At 36.5% G+C, this 23,424-nt stretch overlaps 1 protein-coding gene across 1 annotated transcript in view; it reads left to right on the forward strand.

Annotated features, from left to right (window-relative positions):
• The window catches only part of Aff2 (ALF transcription elongation factor 2), a 506,796-nt gene that overhangs the window by 350,034 nt on the left and 133,338 nt on the right, over positions 1–23,424 (forward strand). The window contains exons 5-6 of the mRNA XM_051142388.1: positions 6,538–6,574; positions 6,859–6,910. Of these exons, the coding sequence (XP_050998345.1) occupies positions 6,538–6,574; positions 6,859–6,910 (89 nt within the window). The remainder of the gene's footprint in view (positions 1–6,537; positions 6,575–6,858; positions 6,911–23,424) is intronic.

Here is a 23,424-nt window from a genome sequence, read left to right on the forward strand (position 1 = left end):
ATCTCAACTCATTTTAAGCACTTCACATAGAATAAATAATCCAATCATCTCTAGAACTCAGAGATATAGGTAATTTGATAATGTGCAATTTACAGAGGAGAAGCTGAGATCGTTAAGTAAGGTACTTCAGAGGTCTCAATTGAGGGGACACTTTAGTGGGAAAAGAACAAAGAGGAGAAAGAAAAAATACAAATTAAGCCAGGCTGTGGTGGTGCAAACCTTTAGTTCCAGCACTTGGGAGGCAGAGGCAAGGCGGCATCTCTGTGAGTTCAAACCAATCTGGTCTACAGAGTGAGTCTAGCATAGTCAAAGCTACACAGAGAAACCCTGTATTGAAAAAACAAAAAAATAAAAAAATTTAAAAAGAAAGAATTTTTTAAAAATACAAAATGCGGGGAAAAAAAGGAAAGAGAAGAAAACAATTTTTCAGAATCTAGTTTCGAGATCTAGATGTTGTGAGTCTAGGGATCAGTTTATCTCTCAGAGTGTTTTTCCACCCACATGCTGAAGCCCTAGTTTGAAGTACACCTTCTGTCTTCTAAAATGTGGCTTTCTCTGTTCAATACACCTAAGACAGTGAGTTCCTTTTTCTCTTCCCTGTGCTTATACCAGAACTGGGTGATAATTACCCTCTGTAAACCAGTCTTGTTTTTAAGCTATGTCAGAGCTCATCTAAAGGAGAGAACTACAATCATGGATGCCTTTAATTCTTCCCCTTGTATGCTGCTTAATCTTTTTGAAGTTCTCTAAGTTTCATTTTCTTCATCTGTACCTGTGTGTGTGTGTGTGTGTGTGTGTGTGTGTGAGAGAGAGAGAGAGAGAGAGAGAGAGAGAGAGAGAGAGAGAGAGAGAGAGATTTTCAAGTCAAGTAACTTATTAATCTGTAAACTTACAAAGATAAACACAGTTTATAAATTCTCAGTAAAAATATGCTTACTAATCACAAACTGAAAATACCTCAATTTTTATAGAGAATATAAATCCTCATAAAGAAGAGAATAAACATATGCTAAGAAGAACCATGAGAGCAACAATGTCCTTGGGAGAAGATTGGCACAGGCAAATGACCTATAGAACAGAACTAGCACTGGCTCACTTGGATATTTGCATCTTAAAATGATAAATGAAATCAAAAGAAAAAATAAGACATTATTTTGAGTAATAAGAATCAAGCATTTAGAGGAAGGATAGCAGGCTACCAAGAAGAGACTTGATACCCTATGAGCATATACAGGGGGAGGAGGTCCTCCTCAGTCACAGTCATAGGGGAGGGGAGTAAGGGGAAAATGGGAAGGAGGGAGGAATGGGAGGATACAAAGGATGGGATAACCATTGAGATGTAATATGTATAAATTAATAAAATAAAATTAAAAAAAAGAATCAAGCATTTTTGGAACACAGCCACAGTCATTTACACTATAATGGTAGAGTTGAGCAATGATGACAAAGACCATATGTTTCCCAGCGCGTTGTGGAAAAAGTTAGCTGACAACTCTAAAATCTGGATCCTATAGGTGCTCCTGCTCATACAATTGTCATAAAGTGGTTATTTATAAAGATCCTTACTTGAGTTTGTGACTATAGTTCAACCTCATTATGTTCTGTCATATATGATATTTCTGTCTGGTGGCTTTTTTGATAAGATAAAGATTCTTTATTGACATAAAGGCCAATGTGGTCAGCCCCTGCTCTCCCTGAAAACATAGTAGGCGTTGCAAAGGTGATGAGTCTGGTCCCGTCTTCCAAAATAAAGACTGCAGTCTGCCATCTGCCACGTCTACCAACTGGCCACCAACCAGAACCATCCCCATCCTGTTCCCTCGATCTCAACTTGGCTGCCAGCAGTGGTACCACTGGGACTGTCACTGGACAGCTGTGTTTGTTTACTGGGGTCCCCACTTCCACATCCCAGAAATCCCAGATTCGCGTCACATGTGGGCAACTGGCAGGGACTGTGGCTACTCTGGGCAATCAAGTTTCTTGTGTCCTTGCTCCTCTCCACAAAGGAGCCAAGCTGGTACAGCTGACTGCCTCCAACTTCAGCCCACAGTAGCTGTTCCATGAGTGGCCTCCTCCCTCCACCTAAAATTTCCACCAATTTATAGGGCCTCCCAAGCCACTGCTAGGCCAGCTGTGATGACTTTCTTAGTACTACATGCAATAACAGTTATTGTATGAACATAGTGTATTTTTTCCAGGACCATGACATATAGTGTTACGTATTTATGTACAGTGATGTTGGCTACATTCAAAAGGTTTTTTTTATTTGTATATCTTGTTTATAAATGGCTTGTCCAGATTATCATTAAAATCAATGTCAAGAATATATAACATCAGTCATACAAAGTTGTGGAATGACTTCCTCCTCCTATTTATTTCATGCATCGCTACATTAGTGCACTGAAACAACTGATTGAGTATAAAGGGCATTCTAAAAACAAGTTTACAGTAAAAATATAAAGACCCTATGTTTTACTCTCCTGTCAGATGTTTGTTTTGATTAACTCTGGAACCTGTATTCAATTTCCTGAAGGTACAAATCTACGCTTACCCAGCATCTCTGTAGTAAAAATCTTTTTGAGCAGATAGAAATACTTGTTTAAAGTTAAGCTGATACAAATGGTTAGTAACTCATTTTAATGTATCTAAGAAAGATTTCCCAGATAATTGAAATTATTAGATAATTTAACAGAATCCACATGATGGAAATTATTATAAAGTATAATTAATATTTTCCTGCCATCTTTAAAAGGTTATGTTGAACATGGTTTGGTGTTTCTTCATGACTTTGATATTATTATCAGCATCAGTTATTGTATTGTGCTATAATAACATAGTATGCCATAATTGTCCCCTCAAGGAACAGATAGGATGAATGTTTTCCTCCCATTAAATGGCCATAAACTTGTGTGGATTTTTAAGTTATGGCTTTGTTATGCCATTTTTTTTAAGTTTTTAATTTTTATTAAATATTTTTACATATACATTTATATTATTACACATATATACAATAAACTACATATAGCAAGAAGAACCATGAAACAGTCAGGAATTATATATAATATATGCATATTATATATAAGTTACATTCATAATGTTTTGGCTATTAGTACTTGGCAGCCTTGAAGAAAACATCCGTTCTATCTTGGTGAGTCTAAAATTCTGAATGTAAACCAATATCTAACATATCTCATCATTATCAACTTAAAACATGTATCTAGACCTAAATACATCTTACCCCCTAAACAACTAATCTTAATTGTAAAACTAAGCTATCTGGTCTTCAACCCCATAAGAGACTTGAGAAGGAATAAAATTAATTACCTGAGTATACAGGGAATACAGGTTTGCAGCTTTCCAAATGAGATGACAGAGTTTGCTGACTGAACAGTCACCCAAAATTCTCTATAACATTGGAGCATCATCTTCAGCCTTCTGGCCCAATATATCTGACAGATATATTTGTGAGGCAGGAACTACTGAGGACTTGCTTACCCTGTCTTGGCAGAGTATGGCCGTCGACTCTGCATCCAAACTTGCCCTTTTTTAGGCAGACGTTTTTCCATTTTCAATGTACCCTTCTGCTTTAACTTTTGGTCTTTCCCAGTGATATGACCTCTACAAATAAATTCTCTTCCATGCCATTTATCTTAGTTAGGGTTTCCATTACTGTGAAGAGATACCATGATGAAAGGCAACTCTTATAAAGGAAAACTTTTAATTGGAGGTGGCTTATAGTTTCAGAGGTTTAGTCTATTCTTATCACTGTGAGAAGCATAGCATCATACAGGCAGTCATGGTGCTGGAGACGAAGCTGGGAGTTCTACATCTTGACTTGCAGGCAGCCAAAAGGAGAGTGGATGTGTTTCACACTGAGCATGGCTAGCGTGTAAGACCTCAAAGCCTGTCTACACATTGATATACTTTCTCTAACAAGGCCACACCTCCTAATAGTGCCACTCCTTATGGCCAAGCATTCAAACACATGAGTCTGTGGGGCCAAACCTATTCAAACCACCACAACATCTGTAATTTTCTTAATGATAGGATCTACTGGTTCAACATCTTAGAGACTTTTTGTCAAAATACAGTTAGTTCTCTAGAGACAGAGATACAAAACACAGTATTCAGAAGGTAAATATAAGAAATGTATAATAATATAAATGTACAGAAATGTAATGGTAAAACCTGTGATCCTATACAGTAACACAATTTTTTAGGTCCGTGTTCCATGACTTTTCTTTCTATTGATTAATTTGTTTTGGACAGTTTCATGTGGATGCGTATATAGTGCATTCTATTTACTTTTACTAGCCCTCAACTCTCCTTCCACATCTGTCAAAGCCTTTTCTTCCCTAACAGATCGTTACCCACAAACATGTCTTTTTTTGTTTTATTTTGGGACTCCAGTGATTTTAACAAAGATCTTCCGTGTAGTTGTGGGCTTAAGAACTATTCTTTTGATTCTTGTGGGTCCACTGTTTGGCTCACAAGTCAAGCCAATGACCATTCCTCCCTTAGAATCCACCAGTTGCTAATACTTCATTCAGCAGGAAAGTTACATTCCATAAGCCCCTCCCCAATCCACAATTGGCATTTGACAGACCTGTCTTGTGCTGGCCCAGTGCAGGCAGCCATAGCTGCTATGAGATCATGTTTGTAATTTTGGGGCTGTGTCTTGAAGATAGCATTTCACAGCCCTTCTCGCTCTCTTCTGGCTCTTACAGTACTTCATTCTCTTTCTCAGTATTCCTTCTACCTTACGGAGGGTGGCATAAATGTCTTGTTTAAGACTGCATGTTCATCTGTCACCTATTCTTAGTATCTTGGGCTGCCATGAGACTGTATTCACCTACATTCATTACAAATAGAAGCTTCTCTAATTAAGGAAGGATGGGGGTGACATTTGCCTATAAGTATAAACATAGATATTTAGGATCTAGTTTGGTGCTATATCAGTTTATTTAAACAATTGTGAGTCCTCCCCTGGGCCCACTTACCTACCCAACACATGCTTTTGTTTTGTTTTTGTTTTTTGTTTATTTTTTTATAAGGTTTACAGTACCAAACAAAAATATTTAAAAGGCAGGTCTTTATAAGTTTTAGAATCCTTTGAACAATAAACTTTATGAATAGATTAGTGACAATCTTTAGCTGAGAGGGTTTTCCTACTTCTTGTTGAGTTAACTGTAGTTTTCTGGGGTGATCATCACAGAAGTCAAAATTCATGTGAAACAGGTACAATAAATAGACTGAAAACATGACTGTCGGATAAAGCACAGCAGAGTCCTATGGTTCTTGGCCTATTTTTTTTTTAAAGACAAATCATGCTGTGATCTTTTTGCTACTGTATAGTATAAGATTCAACCTAATGAATACATTATATAAAACAATGACTATGATAAAGCCAATTATATATTTATTGTCTTTGCAGTGATAGCAATGGAACCCAGAACCTTGCTTGAGTTGACTGCTTCTGGTTTTGCTCTGTAGTCCTTGACAGTTCTCTACTGAGTCCATTAAGTATTGTGTATGACCTGATATATTTGTTACTTTTCTATTGCTGTGATAAAATATCATGACCAAAGCAACTTAAAGAAGGAAGGGCTTGTTTGCACTTTATGGTTCCAGAAGGGTAAAAAATCTCTCACCATCATGACAAGGACACATGGCAGGTATGAAGGATGAGAGAGCTCTTACCTCCAGTCTTAAAGAGTAAACTGATAAAAGCACATAACCTTGAAGTCTCAAACCCCAGCCCCATTGGCGTACTTCCTACAGCAAGTCCACACCTCCTAAAACTACCCAAGCACCACCACCAACTGGGGACAAAGGTATTTCGCAGTGGCCATAGGGGACATTCTCATTCAAACAACCCCTGAACATTATTGCAATGACTTTGCCTGAAATTTTTATCAAGTTCTGCAGAGGTGTGCCACCCTCCCTGAAAGACTTGTGAGTCCAAGTCTAGATTTCTCAAAACAGTGAATGCATTTTGTGAAGAGTGACTTTAAAATAAAATTTAAACCCTTTAACTAATATAGTCTACTAACATAATTCAAATTACTCCCTGTACCTCAACAGGCTTGTAATACAGTTTGATAATCACAACTTTTGAAATAAGTTAAAATTTGCACATTTAAAAAAATGCATTTTAACCAAGGGAGAAACTTGATATATTTATTAATTACAATCATATTTACACTTTTACAAAAACCATGATCATCTGTTTGGTTGAACCAAGTCCCCTTGACTTTCTCGGAGGCATCATTGCCTAGCTAAGAGATAAGTTATACACTTAAATTATATATGGGCCATTTGTTCATATGTGGCATGCAGTTCCAAATAGACATTATTCTTACTTTTAATTATATTAAGTTGGCTTTGGCTAGTAGGTACAAATACAGCCACACATAGAAATTTGACTAATGTAAATGTCACCAGCGATTTTTTTGCAAACATTAACAATAACAGATAACTATCCTTACCCCTGTATCATTTTAGTAATGTCTGTATTGTACATTTTCCCCCTTACAGGAATCTCAGCATCTGACTCCAGGATTCACCTTACAAAGTAAGTGGGTTTTGTTTTTCCACTTCCTCTTTATGCCAATCATCCATATTCTTACTTCCCTTTCTATTTCCCTCTTTTCTCCTTAATGTCATTAAAACAAGAAAGAATAATGATAACAAAAGGTTACTCTGATTGACTGTTCTAGTTCCTATTTTCATCTACTATTATGACAGAAGAGTATGAAACTCTCTGGGAGGGCCACATATTTGGAAAATAATTTCTTTATAAATACTCATGTGACTGTAGAAGCATGAACGGTAATTGTTTGTGTCTTTTCTATTCAGAGTGGAGTGACCCAGGCAGCAGAGCTTCTACAAAGTCAGTACCACTCAAGTCGTGAGTATTTGGCCTTTCAACCCAGTGTTGAGCTACTGCTCCCTTGTTTTTTGTTTCTTTGAGACTATGAACTCCTAGTTTCAAGTTAGTAAAGCAGTAATCAAGCCCGCATTCCCTTCGTGCATTTCAGCTGCTATAACATATATGTCTTAACATGCCATATGACATGGATTTCTAACAGTTCTAGATTCTAGAGATCAGAGGTAAAGTCACCAGTAGAAATGGTATCTGCTGAGATAGCCTTATTTTCTCTCTAAGCTCATATGTTAGAAGTGGCAAGAGGTCGCTCTGAAATGGCTCTTACAAAGACACAAATCTCATTCATGAAGGCTCACCTACAGGACAGACTTATCTCTCCAAAATCCCACCTTGTACTGTCATCTCCTGGAGAAGTGTGTCAAATATGCATTTTAGCAGACACTATCATTTAAATTAAAGTACCTGTGGTCAGCAAGTAGGAGTAAAAAATGAATTCGGTCAGTAATTGGGTATTTAATGATGTAGATACAATCAATAAGTGAAAACAACTGTGACTTCAGTGAAAAAAATCTAGATATTGGTTCCCCACATTTTGATGAGGTATTGAGGTTCATTTAACTTTGGGTACAGACATCATTCTAAACAAAAGCCATCCTCAGCTACCAGGTAGGGCAAAGAATGGGCTTGAAAGGCAATGTGGCTTGCCAAGCCCCCACTGTTTGCAGATCATTTGTCACCTGTATATTACAGCCAAACAAGGACAACCAGGAAGACTGGGGGAAAAAATGGCATAGTACCAGAATGAAGTTTAAAAGTTAAAGCTTTGCAATTCACTTTTCCACTGTCTTTATTTTTTATTAATGTCAACCAGAGGAAGAATTTATAGAAAACCAATTTCCTCAGATTAACTATTGTAGATTTTTTTAAAAAAATATCCATTTGCCCAAAAGTATATCAATTGGGGTATTTCTGTCATAACTTCTTTCCTTCCTGATAATTGAAAATGGAAGTTAACTTTTCTGTGTAATAATATGTATTTGAAATTTTTAAAAATGAAATAATTTATGGCACACAAGTGGCCTAGTGACACACTTGAAGTGAATTGCTCACCTTTTGGAAGATCATGAGTAATTGTATAAAACTGGGAATGACTCCAACTAGACTGAGACATAGCCAATGGTGCTTACACTCCACATTTTTATTGCAAAGTAGTAATTCACTCACAAAGCTCTGACCTCATCACAAGTACTTTTTTGTTGTTGTTTTGGTTAGTTTTTGAAGCTGGCCTGTACCTTGTAATTTAAAACTCAACTTTAACAATCAGAAGTCTTCAATTTTACAGTATAATAAAAACAAGGAAAAGGAGTAATAAATCCACATTTTTAATGTAATTGCCACATTAATGGAAATACAGAAGTCAAAACATCTCTGATATTATGCATTTCATGTTCATCAATCACATAAACTGCTCTTTTTATTGTTATAAATGAGCCATGAATCTTATTTCCTTATGCCACCACTAAATTACCATCTTCTTCCTGTAAAATATAATATACATAAACACACATTCGGGAAGTCAGTGCAAGTTTGCAAACAAGGGAGAATGTAATGTTGTATTTTAATGGCAAAATGATCTTACTCCTAAAGTATTGTCTGTTAGAATTCCATCATGAAATATGCTGCTTATGCCATAGACTGAAATATTTCCATGATATACACCTAATACAAGCTTGTCAAGGGAAGCTTAAAGTTGGAAGCTGCATTTCAAATCAACAGCATTTTACTGTATGGTGTATAGTGCAGACAGTAAGACTAAAATTCTCTCTAGTAAGTGTTACTAAGACTTGAAGATTCTAAGTCTGTTTTATGAATGAGCCTCCTCCAAGTATGGTCCATCAGACTGTACTTCAAATACTTCCAATATTATGGAAATATATTGATTTAACACCAGGAAGATGAGAGTTGTAATGAAATTATTTTTATTTTAGCTTTCAAATTCTTGTCAGCCCAGTCATCATTATTGTTTTCTTACATTTTACCTCAGTATATTCTTAAGCCAACTTTTAAGATTGTCCATTTGGCACGGTAATCCTGAGGATGATTAGGAGCATTCTGAGTGTAGACCAACTTCCAGTGTTTGGAATGTGGTAACAAGTAACTCCTAAGAGAAACAGACTATGGGAAACACCCACTCAAGGCCAGCAAGTGTCTCAGGCACATTGCCTACTGCTTAGTACAGTAGAGAGAGATTAGAGCCTTGGGAAAAAGAATCTCTTAAATACTGAGAAGATAATCTACTCATGTCCTCAGCTTGGTTTGCTTTGTCTGATTGATAAGATGTAGATCTTCCATTTAAGTGCTGATTGCTTACAAGAAACGTACACATGGGCACCAATCCAGTGATCACTCAATGGGTCTGAGTTCAGGCTTGCAACTACTCAGGCTCCCTATTTGTTCTTAATATTTGCTACTCTTTCCTTAAGCAAACCCAAGCCCTTAAGTGGCCTTCTGGAGAAATAAGTATTTTTCTACTTTGTTGACATATATATAGGGCTCTTACCTGCTCCAATTGAATCTGTAAATTTTCATGAGATAAGAGAATCTGACTGGGTGAATTTAGGAGTCTCTGTTCCATGGCAGTCATGGAATTGGCAAAAAACACTGGATGGAGAAGACACAAATTTAAACCACAGTGTAATTTATCTTTATTTTAAAGTATACAGAGTCCATTATATGGAATTTAGGAAACTAAATGAGCAAATGTGTATACACATATGTGTCCGCCCACAAAAGCTTTTTTTAGACTCCAAATATAAGCACACTCTTTAGAAATTAAACTTAACTACATAAAAGGGTCTTTTACTTTAATCCTTAATAATTTCTAGAGGGCTGAAAAACCTGCTGTCAGCTGCCTCCACTGCCATTCGCCTCCACTGCCATTCTTTGTCCTCTGTGAGACTGAGTTATACTCTTTAACATGACCTTCCTCAGATCTTCTACATCCAATAGTTTCTAATCTCCTCTATAAATGGTTTGTGTTTCCCCCAAAAGGAAAAAGTATGAATGTCAAAAGGTCTAATTATTTTTCCTAGGAATATACAAGTTGTATGTTTGAGCACAAATGTCATGTGCATTCTGTATATAGCAGTTACTAAATTCAGGCTCTTACTGGATACACCAGATAAATTATTATTATTATTATTATTATTATTATTATTATTATTATTATTATTATTATTATTATTTACATTCTTAAGAAACCCACAAAGGGCCAATAAAGGAGGTAACAAAACTTGTGTTTTCTCTCCATGGTTTCATCAAATTGATCGTGATACATCAAGCACTTGCCACTACAACATTTTCACTTGCCTCTTTATATTTGAATTTTGGGATGCATTTAAAAACAACACTAACAACAGATGAGATATACTCAGTTGCCTGGAGAAGAGTTATAGATATCTTCCATGAACCCATCAGTGTCCGTTCAGTTAGCCTTTAAACTCTATTGTTTTGTGAGTACTGATGAGAAGACAGCAACTCTAAATACCAAGTTGTTAAACTTGGTTATTAGCATTTGCACTCTGCCCACCTGGAAACCATTCAGAGCCCCTCCTCTCCAAGCAATTCTGTGTTGTAAGGCATGCTATTGACAGTGTCTGGATAGTTTCTATACAAGCCCCAATATAAATTTAGATGTAATCATGATGCTTTTTCCTTGCCGTAAAACGAATACCTCCACTCATAGTGTTTGACTGTGTGTTTGAAAATACAGCCATGAATCCAGAGAATTGATGATAGGCCATGTGAGGTCAGATTAACTATATCCAGCCACAGTCTCCATAAGCATAGTTAATATGTTTATGGCATGAGCAAATTTCATGCATGTAGTTCTAGGTAGTAAGCAAGGAAACTATGCTAGTACATGAATGGCAGAAACATTAAATAATGCCCATTGTATTTGTGATAACACCTTTCAGGATGATCTTATCAGTCACACTGAAGCTATAATCCAGTCTTTGTCTTTAAAGCTTATGCAGACTGCTTGGAAGATAAATTAACCATGTACCTTTATCTCAGAAGGACATTTGTGCTACAGAGAGTAACTGTCTTTCAGATAAAATAATCTAAATGTAGGCTAAGAGCGCGCGCGCGCGCGTGCGTGCGTGCGTGCGTGCGTGCGTGTGTGTGTGTGTGTGTGTGTGTGTGTGTGTTAAAATCTTCCTCACTTCCTTCAAGAGTGGGCTGTCCTTTTACACGTTATCTGATAGGTTCAGGAATTTGATACAACAATTTGACCTTTTGTTTAGGCTTATTGGTACATAATCACAGAACATGGGATATAAAAACAAGAGAATCACGTTATTGAGATTTGAGGCTAAACCTGAGCCAAATGAGACTGACTCCATAAAAAAAAAATTAAGAAAGAGAGGAAAAGAAACAGGGGTGGGGGTGCATATTGGCCTCTGCGTCCTGATACAAGCCTTTAAAGAGACTTGTAGAGCTGGTTGGTAGAAATGAGTCCCACAAGAAATTATATCCTCTGCCTTGTAAGATACAAAACTTGATAAAAGTGCTTTATTTAACTCAACTCAACTATCATCATCTCTAAAGTTTCTCTAAATGTTATGAAGACTTCATTACCATAGAGAATAGCAAGTTTATGAGAATGTGTTTTTCAGAGTGCGATAACTGATAGAAACAAAACATTATTTCTTAGATGAATTTTCACCGATTTAACTACAACAAAAATCCTCACATTCATTCTAGCCATGACCATCCTCCTGCCAAAACTTTCATCATCAAAAATGTTTCCTTTGAGAGTCTGATTTGAGATTTCTGAGCTGCTCTGCCTTATTGCACAGCAATAACCTACAATTCTCTAGCAATTTCAGATGTTCTCTCCTAAGGAGATATTTGGTCTGCTACTTGGATGTAATTTGGTAGCAAAATGGCTGTGTTGTAGCAGAAAAATGTTATTTTCTTAATCAGATTAATTCTTAATCAAAATATATGCTTTAGTACTTGAAATTTAGCAATGCTAATCATCACTTTGAGTTAACCCAACAACTTACTTCCCTAAAAATCTGGTAATCTCAATGACTTTCAGTCTTTGCAACCATTCCATTTTTTTGAACTAAAATTAAAAACCTGCCAGAGCTCCTTTTTAACCTCTCTTGTATGCCCTGTATATCACATCTTGCCAACTTTTCCAAAGGACTTAATATATTTTTGGAAGTTCTCCACTGCATCAGGGACAGCCACCTGGAAGCAGAGAAAACAAAATTTGGCAGTCTGTTCAAGCTGTGAATTAAAGGTAATTCACAGTTTGAAATGAACCAGCATGAGGTCCTTAAGAAGAGTAATCAGACATCAAGAGGATTTTATATTGAGAGTTGTATATTGGCTAATGTTTCAACAAGCAATATTGGCATTTGGAGGGTTCACATCAAGGCATGCAGAAGCTGTTGTGGCTTGATGGGTGCCAAGACTGAGACCTGAGGCTCGCTTAAAAGGAGCTAGAGTCATCTACTTCCAACATCAGACATCTTTTTACTTACTTAATATAGTTGAAAGATCACATTTGATTTCTATGGTGTTGTTCATAGTTCCAACACTATATTAACATTTGAGTATTTTAGATGGATTTTGAGATACCTATATAATTAGAAAAAAATTTTTTTAATTTTTCTGAAAAAAGTCGACTAACTTGTCTAGTTGATTTGCATTCATTCATTCGTCTATCCACCCATTCATCCGTTAAGGTTTTCATTTCTTTCAACAAATATGTTCAGCACCTACTGTTACGATTAATAAAAAGAAATTAAGATGATAAGATAATAAGATGCCAGGCAACAGATATTATATTATATGAAGCATATTAAGTGAGCATGGGGAGGGAGAAGGAAAGGGGGGAGAGGTACCCTAGAGAGAGAGAGAAGATAGAGAGAGAGAAAGTAAGGATAGAGTAGGTAGAGGAGAGAGAGAGTGCACACATGGAGGGTCTGTCTTTCATATGGCCCTGGGCAGGGTCACGCGCCCATAGCAGGTAAGCAGTGACATCACAAGCAGGCAGACTGAAGCAGAATGCTAACACCTACTATGTGAAACTCTCTGGGCCAGATACTGTGACTCAGGCTAAATGCTGCCCATCTTTCTCTCAAGGAGCTCACAGTCTAAGTAAAATTAGACAATAGTAACTCAACTAATTCATACTTATGGAGTATCTAATATGTTCCAAGCCTTCCCATTCGGTTTTCTTATGTACAGCAAGCCTGTGGAGTTGCTCATCACTACAAAAGCAAAAACCAAAGCTCAGAGTAAGTTACCTGAAGCCACTCTTGAATAGGGTGAAGCTGGGACTGATTGCAAACATGTGCTCTTTTAATACTAAGGCCTAGCTTTGAGCACTATGGAAGTAGCCATTTGAAACCGGGTATAATTCATATCCTAGAATTAGGTATAATCTCAATTCAGACCTATATAACAGCTACCAATTGAATTGAAATCAGGATTCTAGATAAGACTGCTGAGCTCAGTCTCCCCTCTACTGTTTATACTATGCATGCTAATGTGGAAACTCTGGAGGCAGATTCTTCCTCATCTCAGAGACTGCACACAGATTTTATCACTGGGACTGTAAAATGTCCCCTACAGTGAAGCTGAAGGATCTATGCCTGCAAGGGACTTACATCATCATGAAAAATCCATATAAGATGAAGTGTTATAGCGTGTGATGCAAACAACATTGCTCTCTGGAAATCTCTCTTTTTTTCATAATAAAGCAAAACAAATATAGAACTAGTACATGGATTTGCTTTTAGGAGATGTTTAACCATTGCCTTTGATGCCTAGCAACCTGTTTGATCATCGGGAAGTTGCTTTATATCCTCATGGTAGACTTAGAAAAAATTCCCATCTGTAACAACCACAGTGGCATATTTTAGAGTTTCCATCAGTGTTTTGAACTATAAGTAGACTGAAGTAAATATTACTGCTAGAACACATGGAATTAATACAAGACAAAATTTAAAATAATTTTAGCAGAATAGAGAGTGCTGTTATAACACACACATGTTTGCATACATGCACAAACATTCTATATTTCAGAATATGAGTGCCTTATAATGCTGTATGATCTAGTAAAATGAATGTGGACACACGTACACCCCGTTCCACTTAATAGATTGTAAAATACTGCCATCAGAGATGCTTTCCATGTACCTTGTGATTGATAATTTTAAAGCATTTCCATGCACTCTCTTAGCCTTCTGTGAGCAATTAGAGCAGTTCTGTCACAAGACTGGTAGGAGGATAAGCAGGCTACCAGGATGAGACCTGATAGGCTGTGATCATATGATGGGGGAGGAGGTCCCCTTCTGTCCCAAACTTAGGAGAGAGGAAAGGGTGATAGAGGGAGGGAGAGGGGAACAGGAAGATACAAGTGAGGGGATAACAATTGAGATGTAATCTTAATAAATTACTTAAATAAAAAATAAAATATAAAAAAATAAAAAGCATTAACATGAGGAGGGAAAACAGGTGGGAAGAGACCAGACATAGGAGGACAAGATGTGTGCTCAAATTCTCCCACCTAAGGAATAGCCAGGACTAGAAGTGAAGACAAGGTTTGCTCATTAGAATACATTGCCTTGTTTCTAGATTTCCCAGATGATTACAAGTCCAGAACTCCTCAATCAGAATTCTATTAAATCCTCCAGCCCTAGGTGAAAAAAACATGGCAGCAGAGTAGGCATACCATATGCCTGGGTCCTTCATGCCTGGCTTCTTCATGCCTGGCTCCTTCATGAAGGATATGACAGTGTAGTTAAGTGTTATTTTGGCAAGTTATGGGTGTAGAGATTCCATAGGGTAGCAAATACATACCCATGTTTATGGAACATAATGAAAGCATCACTAAGTGCCTTAATAAAGAAATTAGAGACATCTCATACAAGCAACTTAATGGCACAAGTGAAGGTCCTAGAGGAGAAAAAAGAAGCAGACACACCCAAGAAGTGTAGATAGCTGGAAATAATCAAACTCAGGGCTAAAAATCAATAAATTAGAAACAAAGAGAACAATTCAAGGAACCAACAAAAGCAAAAGCTAGTTCTTTGGGTACTGTCTCTCTGCCGTTTAGTTAGTTTGGCTAAAGGTTTGTCTATGTTGTTGATTTTCTCAAAGAACTTCTAGGCTATTGGTTCTGTTTTCCCATCTCATCAAGAATCTCAAACCTAGCCAGAACTTTTGCTGCAATGACATTATTGGGAATGTCATGTTCAAATGTCAAACTCTTGACACATTTTTAGAGCTGCTAAAAGCCTTTGAATGGGGAGTAGTGCTGCTAAAGTACCACAGATGCACAATTACAACTGGAAATAAGTCGAAAAATCAGAGAAATGCCTGTCTTTGTGGTTCACCCTTTTCTATTTACAATAAGCACAAAAAGAACAAGTCCCAAAGCTATCTGATTGACATTTGCAAGGATGTTGCCAAGAGGCTTGAAGGGGAGGGGGGATAAAACGGGCACAGAAGATGGAAAGATCTCCCATGCTCATGGATTGGTAGGATTAACATAGTAAAAATGGCCATCTTACCAAAGGCAGTCTTCAGGTTCAATGAAATCCTCATCAAAATACCAACCCAATTCTTTACAAACCTTAAAAGAACAGTTCTAAACTTCATACAAAAAAGCAAAAAACGCAGAATAGCTAAAAACAATCCTTTACAATAAAAGATCCTCTGGAGGTATTTCTATCTCTGATTTCAATCTGTACTATAGAGCAACAGTAATAAAAACTGCATGGTACTGGCATAGAAACAGACTGGTGGATCAAAGGAATCAAATTGAAGATCTAGAAATAACCCCCACACCTATGGATACTTCTTCAACAAATGGTTCTGGTGTAACTGGATATCCATGTGTAAAAAATATGAATAGACACATATTTATCAAGCTGCTCTAAAGTCCAAGTGGATCATTACCTAGCTTTTTAACTTACTTGATTCTGCAAAATGTTGCCTACATTTAAAAAAATCCAAAGTAGATGCTTCAATGTTGTAACCATATGGAGTATTCCTAGGTTTTTCAGAGGGGAAAAAATAAAGCACTTTATGATTACAACATCTAGAAATTCTCTAAGCCATCTGAACACTGGAAAGGTCCTTCTAAATTCACAGAAAGTAACTTGTATAGATCGTGTAGTATAAAAATAGAGAAAATAAACTGTATATCACCAATATGCTAACTCTTCCGGTCACCTGTTAAATTCCATGCACTATGACAAGCAGTTTACAAATATAGGGTATACTATATTTAAGCATGTCTCATAAAGAGTACACATTCAAACTTTGTTAAATTTGTTGAATCATTATTTAATGTAATGATGCTTCAAGCCCTTGCAGAATAATCTAAAAACTTTCAAAAAATCATATAGTTCATACAAGTTCATTATATTTAGGGTTGGGCCTGCTTTTGTCTTCATCCTTTTTCATGATGCTTTTTATTTCTGAGATTGAAGAGGACCTAAAAAGTGACCTGACTTGCCCTTTACTAGTAGATTAAAATTCCAGGTTGTTACTATGGTAACTGTACCTTGAAAATTAAACCCTGACAGAATCTCTAAGAAATGTAGAAGTGCACTGCTGCTGTGAACTTTGAATAAAAGTGGCGTGCAATTGCCAAGGACTGACCCTTAATGAAAATAATCCATATGTTAATTGATTATAATGTTTAGTTTATTAAGGAGACAAGACAAAGATTATATATGGATGGATTTTTTTAAGTGTTAAAAGATGACTGGCTTCAGTTTGAAGCAAAGATATTTTCTCCATGAAATTTAAATCAACTTTAGCTCAATTTATGCTATTGAGAAATAACTATGGTGTTCAGTATTTAGGGTGGCAGGAAGCCAAGATGCATAGTAGAGATGTAAAGAGAGTCAGAGAATATACTACTGGAGGTATATCCCAGGCAAACCTCATTAACGCTAAGATGTCAATGGAAGCTACAATCAAGGCATAGGTTGCTGTGTCTAGGCATCTGGGTAGTTGTACAAATCAGAGAAGAACATTGACAGATTTTTAGTTCAAGAGCACACACAGTTATGGATGGCCCTGGTAGCATAAAGACATGAATCCTATGACTTTTTTGAGTCAGAGAAATAAGACAAGAAATATGATGCATCTTACCTCTCAAGAAGATGAAGAACTAGGACAATGGTAATTTTAGGGGTTTCATTGTACTTTTCTGTTCCAACGCCAGCATGGCATGGTGACCTTTGCAATGATTTGTGAGTGCATCTGTGATTCCCTGGTTCCATGGCAAATTGTTTTTGTTTCTTTAGACCAGGGATTCTCAACCTTCCTGATGCTATGACCCTTTAATATAGTTACACATGTTGTACTGCCCCAACCAGAAAATTATTTTCATAGCTACATCATAACTGCAGTTTTTCTACTGTTATGAACCACAATATAAATACCTGTGTTTTCTAGTGGTCTTAGATAACCCCTGTGAAAGGGTCATTAAATTCCCAAAAGGGTCATGACCCACAGGTTGAGAACCTCTGCTTTAACCCCTCACCTCTCTCTCTCCTCTTGTTCATTTCTTCATCCTTTTCTTTCCTTCCCTTATACTTCCTTGCTCTCTTTTCTGACATGTCAGTAACAAGTGTTTGTTGTGTGTTCCTAACTCTCAGAAAGGAACAATTTCAGAGTAGAAATGTTAAGAAAGTTAACATACTTCTACATACAACAGATATCAAGCAAATTAAGCTTCTTGGAAACTAGTTGTGGATGAGGAGTAGACCTTTGGAAATTCCCATGCACTGGTGGTAGGAGAGTACTTTGAGAGGAGTAGCTTGGTTTATATTAATGATAACGAGAAGTATCTTAAATACATTCATACGTTTTTGGTGCTTGACACCTTCTTATTCTTAGGCATCATTAGAGCACATTATCATAGTGACATTTTACTTTTATTTCCTGGTTGTGTTAAAAATTAAAACATAAGACATATTAAATGCTACACTTGATATTGCATGTTTCATGTTTCTTATTCATTATCAAATAAACTAGTTGCAGCCCAGTGCTATGCATTCACTGCTATCCCTCATGCTTTCCTGTTTAATAAGCAAAATTCATGAGTTGATTGTCAAATTTTTACAGTTCATAACAATGAATCTATCATTTTTCCTGTGTTTGACTGACTTCAAAATAGCCCTTTTAACCTGTCTTTCCTGAGTGCTCATACAATTTCCAAATCCAGAGTCTACTTGAACTCAGTTGTCCTGGATAGTGGCCATACTTCCTCAGAGATTACACAGGAAGAAAAAAGAAAACAATGGAGGGAAACAATATGACTGGCCCAAAGCATTCTGTGTTCTAAACCCACTGCTCTGATCATTTGTGAGCCATAATTTATTGCTTGGTACATATATTTGTGAATGACCGCATTTGAAATATCATATGAGTGTTGCCAGATTTCTAATGAGCCAAACAGAATCATTTTGTAAATTTCTAGGTCTTTGAATGCATATGGGAAATGATCTGAATAAAAAGTGCAAATAAAGTTTCATTCTGTGAAATAAACAATCTATCCTCTTGCCTGGGCATATTATTCCTGATCCAACGTATCTGTTCCTGTTTCCTTGGTCAAAAAGACATTTCCAATTCTGCTTTTAATTATTATCAGGCTTGACTATGAGTCCCCTGAGAAATAAGCTCTCTTTTTGCTGAGAGGAAAGATAAAGTAATATTTAAATAGGTTTTAAAAATAAGAATGGAATCTCAAAAGACACACGTTGTTGAACACACTGTATAGCAAAATATATCAGTACATAATTGTAATTGACATAGTAAACACATTGCTGAGTGAACTATGAAAGATAATCCACTAAGGTGCTATTTCCCTTATTCCTAAGTACTCAGTAAAGAGCCTATTACCATAAAGTAAATGTACACTGTTTAAAAATATTTGTGTGTGTTTTAGCATGTTTTCTTTAGGCCCAATAGGATATTTCTATTGCTAGGAAAAGTACACAGTAAGGAATTTAGCTAAGTGGCATATTATGTAAAGGTCTAAAGTGGTTCTAGAAGATAATGATTTTGAGCAAAGAAATGTCTTAGCAATTTGATTCTGAATGTGACATAAATTAACATTGTAGAGTGGAATCAAAAGAGGTTCAATTAAATCTTTCCAGCCTACCATATAGCTTGGCATTTCACATCCAGTGCATTCACTACTGACAGCTTTATTATGAGCCTTAAGCCATAAGTGGAATAAGTATACTAGTGTAAATAAACAAATTTTCATGTTCTTTTCTGTTAAAGTCCTAAAGGCCTCATTAAAATATAATAGAATAATAGCTGTTCTTAAGCATGTACCTTTCTATTGCTCTAAGTAAAAATTATAGGTCTGTACTAAAGTAACGTGGCTTTTCCAATCATATCTAAATTAAGGTTTATTGTCTTTTATTTCAATGTAGGAAAAAAGTGATGAAGTCTGTTCACCAAGAGAGAAAGATGATAGATGAGATGCTTTATTATACACTTTGCAAACATTTAAGAACACTTTTGCTTTAAAGCCATTAAGTAGCTTCTCAAGTTTTAATATACAGCACAAGACTCTTAGTTTAATTCCAAGAAGGCAATGGTCCATGGATACAAAGATTATGAAGCATAGCTTCCTATAAGTAGAATTCCACTGTTTTTAATATAAAGTAAGCAACAAAGTAGATGAATTGTGGCAAATATGTTTGAAAAAAGTTGAGAAAGTATACGTGCATGTGTCCATCCTATAATGTTGTAGATTGATTGCATGATGTTTGTCATTGAATCGTCATCATGCATAAATGTATGTGGGAGAAAAAAAGAAAAGCTGAATATAGATGTTTTCCCACTTGACACAAAGCTGTCACAAAGATTCTAGCGTATATTTCCAAATACATAGAAAAATCATTTTTCACCCTTAAAAAGAACCCTTCACTTTGAAAATGATTTGCCACAGGTTTCCTCTACATTCTAATCTCATCTCATGTATTTACAATATAGCTTAATTTCCAAAACATCAATTTACATGCAGTTTCTAGAAACAAATCTATTGTGTAAATTGATGCCTGCTTGTATAAGATAAAAAAGCAAACTTATAAAAATATACAGTCCATGGCTTGTAGTTTCTTCATTATTAATAGTAATTATTTATAGTCAACCAGCTTTTGTTAACACAAATAGAGATGGAGATGCCATAGGCTGCCGTCGAGGTAGTTCCATAATGCTCATTCATAATTAGTGAAATGCCCTATTTCAGCAGCAGTCAATCAAACACGGCCTTGTTCTTGTTCTCATGGGAACCTAATCCTTCAGTCCCTTCTTAAGTTTGCCTGGCTCATCAACACATAGCATGGGCTGAGAAATCGAACAATAAATTACTGAGAAAATTAGAGCCAATTTCAGGACAACCATTTGAGATGGGATGTGATTTGAGTGTGCAGAATATGGCAGCCACTGTAAAACACACAGAGATCAGTTATGGGGAAGGTGTTATGTCATCTCTCAAAATCAAAACCTCTCTAAAGATTCCTTGTAGTCAAGGCACAAAGGCTTCCTGGAGTCATCATTTTGAACTGAGCAAACTGCCACTGCAAGGCTAGGTTATGCAGCATCACTTGATGTCTCTCTGCCAGGGAGCTGTAAGTGCCTCTTGACAACAGCAGACATGCCTTGCTCTTCTGCAATAATATCTTACATTGAGTGATGGCTAGTATCGTTTTTAAAGCAAATATGTTCAATCTTTGTTGGAGAGAGGGTCAAATCAGGCAGGAATACTCTTGTGCTACTGAGATTGGCTGCTTTTATTCTCTGCTTTTATAAGATTTCTTGTAGAAACTTGTATCTCTGCCCCTAAAATAAATCCAGGCACTTAAAGCCCTCACCCCTAGAGCTAGGCTTAACAGATGTTTTTACATTTCCATTTGGAATCCAGATTGAAAATATGGTGAAAATGTCTTTTAATTGGTTATATAAAGGTTAATTGGGGGGGAGTTATTTATAAAAAGCTCATTTCAGACTTTATAAATGGAATTTTCCCATTTATTACCCCCTCCCCAAATTTATCTTCTTTAAATTTATCTGTGAGTAAAATAAAAAGGTTTTATGCTTGTGTTGTTTGGGTGCTATTTAGAAAAGTGAGAACACTGATCCTTGTCTATTAATTAATGTGGAAGTTTTTCTATTGCTTTTGAAACCATGCATTATTAATATCAAATTCTTTCTTTGGAAGCTCTGGATCTGTGGTCTCATTTATGCCATACCCATGATCTGAATATTTGAGGCAAGTAAAATCAGAGGGAAAGAAATAACCTCATTTCACAGTGAGTTATGTCTATGCTCAAGACAAAATTATTTGATAGAGATGAAACACCTACATAAATACTTGCTAAGTGTTCCGCCAGGAAATGTCTACATTGGGATACTATTTGATTTTTTGCTTTTCTCCTTCCCTCCAAAAGAAGTTTTTGATACAACATATTTGGGAAGCAGTGGGTTAAACAAAAACCTAACAAGTCTTTTCACAGTAGGAATTCTGTGTGCCTTTAATATGCTAATGTCCACTGCCATCCAGGAGGGGTGGGTGTAGAATGTGAGGTGTTTCTCCATCTGATTCAGCCATAGGATTTTCCCCAGAATACCTACTGAAATTCTGTGGGATAGTTTCGCCCATACCAATGGTAATAAGTGCACCTTTTAGAGTTCTCTCTGCACATGGTGTGTGTGCCTTACTTCATTATCCTCCCAGAGTGCTCATTGATTTGTGTCTTGCCACCTTCACTCCACCTTTCCTCTAGTTGTCCCACAGATCAGAAATCCGCTTTAAAAGATTTTGTTGAAGTAGATAAGTGAAATTTGCTACAAAATTCAAGGAGCTTCATTTTTGTACTAACATGGAGGGTGATCTGAAATCCCACCAAGTTTTTCCCAGATGATTTCTTTTATAAAGAGGCTGTTGTCTGTTTCTCTTCCTTTCTTTCTCTTTCTCCCTCCCTGCCAGACCACCCGCCACCGTCCATTGTCTCCTGGGTGGTTGGCTCTGGATCATCTTCCCTCACTAGGAAGAAAAGCAGGCCAAATAGAAAAAGAATGCAGCAGTCTTACTCTACATTCTCCGGAGATAATTTACTGCCACCTTTTCTAAAACCAGAGACGAGTTGTGCTTAGGAGGAGATGTGCTTAGCAGGTTTTTATATTGGATACTGCCTAGGAAGATAATAGTGCTATTATCCTGGTGACTTTTGAGACCGTTTTGAATGCTGGTATTATTGAACATGTAGTAATGAAGTCAACTCTCAAATCTTAACACATGGTTGCCCACTTCAAATTATGTCTTCTCCACTCGACATGCTGCAGCCACCCAGGCCGGCTCAGACCTGCCTTCCCCTACTCTCAGTGGAAATGGGTTATTTGAAACTAAGAAAAGTGCCACAAGTAAGAAGATCATTTGAAATGTTTGAGATACTGCTGCCCTGCACAAAATCAGAGCTACCAGTTTCCCATCTCTTTGTGATGTTCCGTGTGTGCCTGGCTCTGTCAGCACAAACAATCCAGAGCCTTTCTAATTCTGTCTGTGCACCCAAATCGTCATTTCAGTCAGACCAAAAATGTGTGTCCTTCATTTCAGCACTTTTTTTTTGACACTTTCCTATTTTGAGGATGGGAGATAGCTGATATTCTAATCTACATATTTATAGCAAAGATGGTTTTGTGTACATGTTACTCCACTTAGTTAGCATTTTAATTATTTTATTGACTTAAACCTTATTATTGAAAAATTTCCAATAATGAATATGATATAGAAGCAATTCATCATTTTTTCTAGTTACCTCAGTTATATCTGAAGCTTGACAGTAGATAGTTGATTGGATAGAAAAACACCTTTGATATTTATCTGTAGAAGTGATGAGATGAAGCCGGGTGCAGTGTTGCATGCTTATAATCCCAATACTGAGGGAGGCAGAGGCAGGAAGATCTCTGTGATTTTGAGTCCAGCCAGGTCTACAAGGCAAGTCCAGGACAGCAAAGGTTACACAGAGAAAGCCTGTCTCAAAAAAACAAAAAAGAAGAGATGAGATGAGTTCTGATTAGCTGACTGACAGTTAAATATTTTCCTTAGGTCTCACTCGATGTTAACTCAAATAGCAATATGCAATAATGCAAAATACAATATGCAATATGTAGATAGAAATTGCCTAGTGGCTAAAGTTAGACTGGACTATAACAGCTACTGTTTATTGTGGGAGAAAACAAATATTGAAAATTACATTTCTGTGATTAACTTTTTATTTTATGTAGATTTTTGTGTGTAATTATGACTACTTTATGCATTTTATAAACATTTTAAAATATTATTTTCTCTCTAAACTGACATGTTTAGTTATGAAACTTCATAGTACAAGCATAATCCATATAATAAAGAAAATAGAAATATAAAATGCTATAAGGCTGGGATGAAATTGTCATTTATAAGACTGTACCCTCTG

This window comes from Acomys russatus, chromosome X (genome assembly GCF_903995435.1).
Source record: "Acomys russatus chromosome X, mAcoRus1.1, whole genome shotgun sequence".
In the NCBI taxonomy this organism is placed as follows: domain Eukaryota; kingdom Metazoa; phylum Chordata; class Mammalia; order Rodentia; family Muridae; genus Acomys; species Acomys russatus.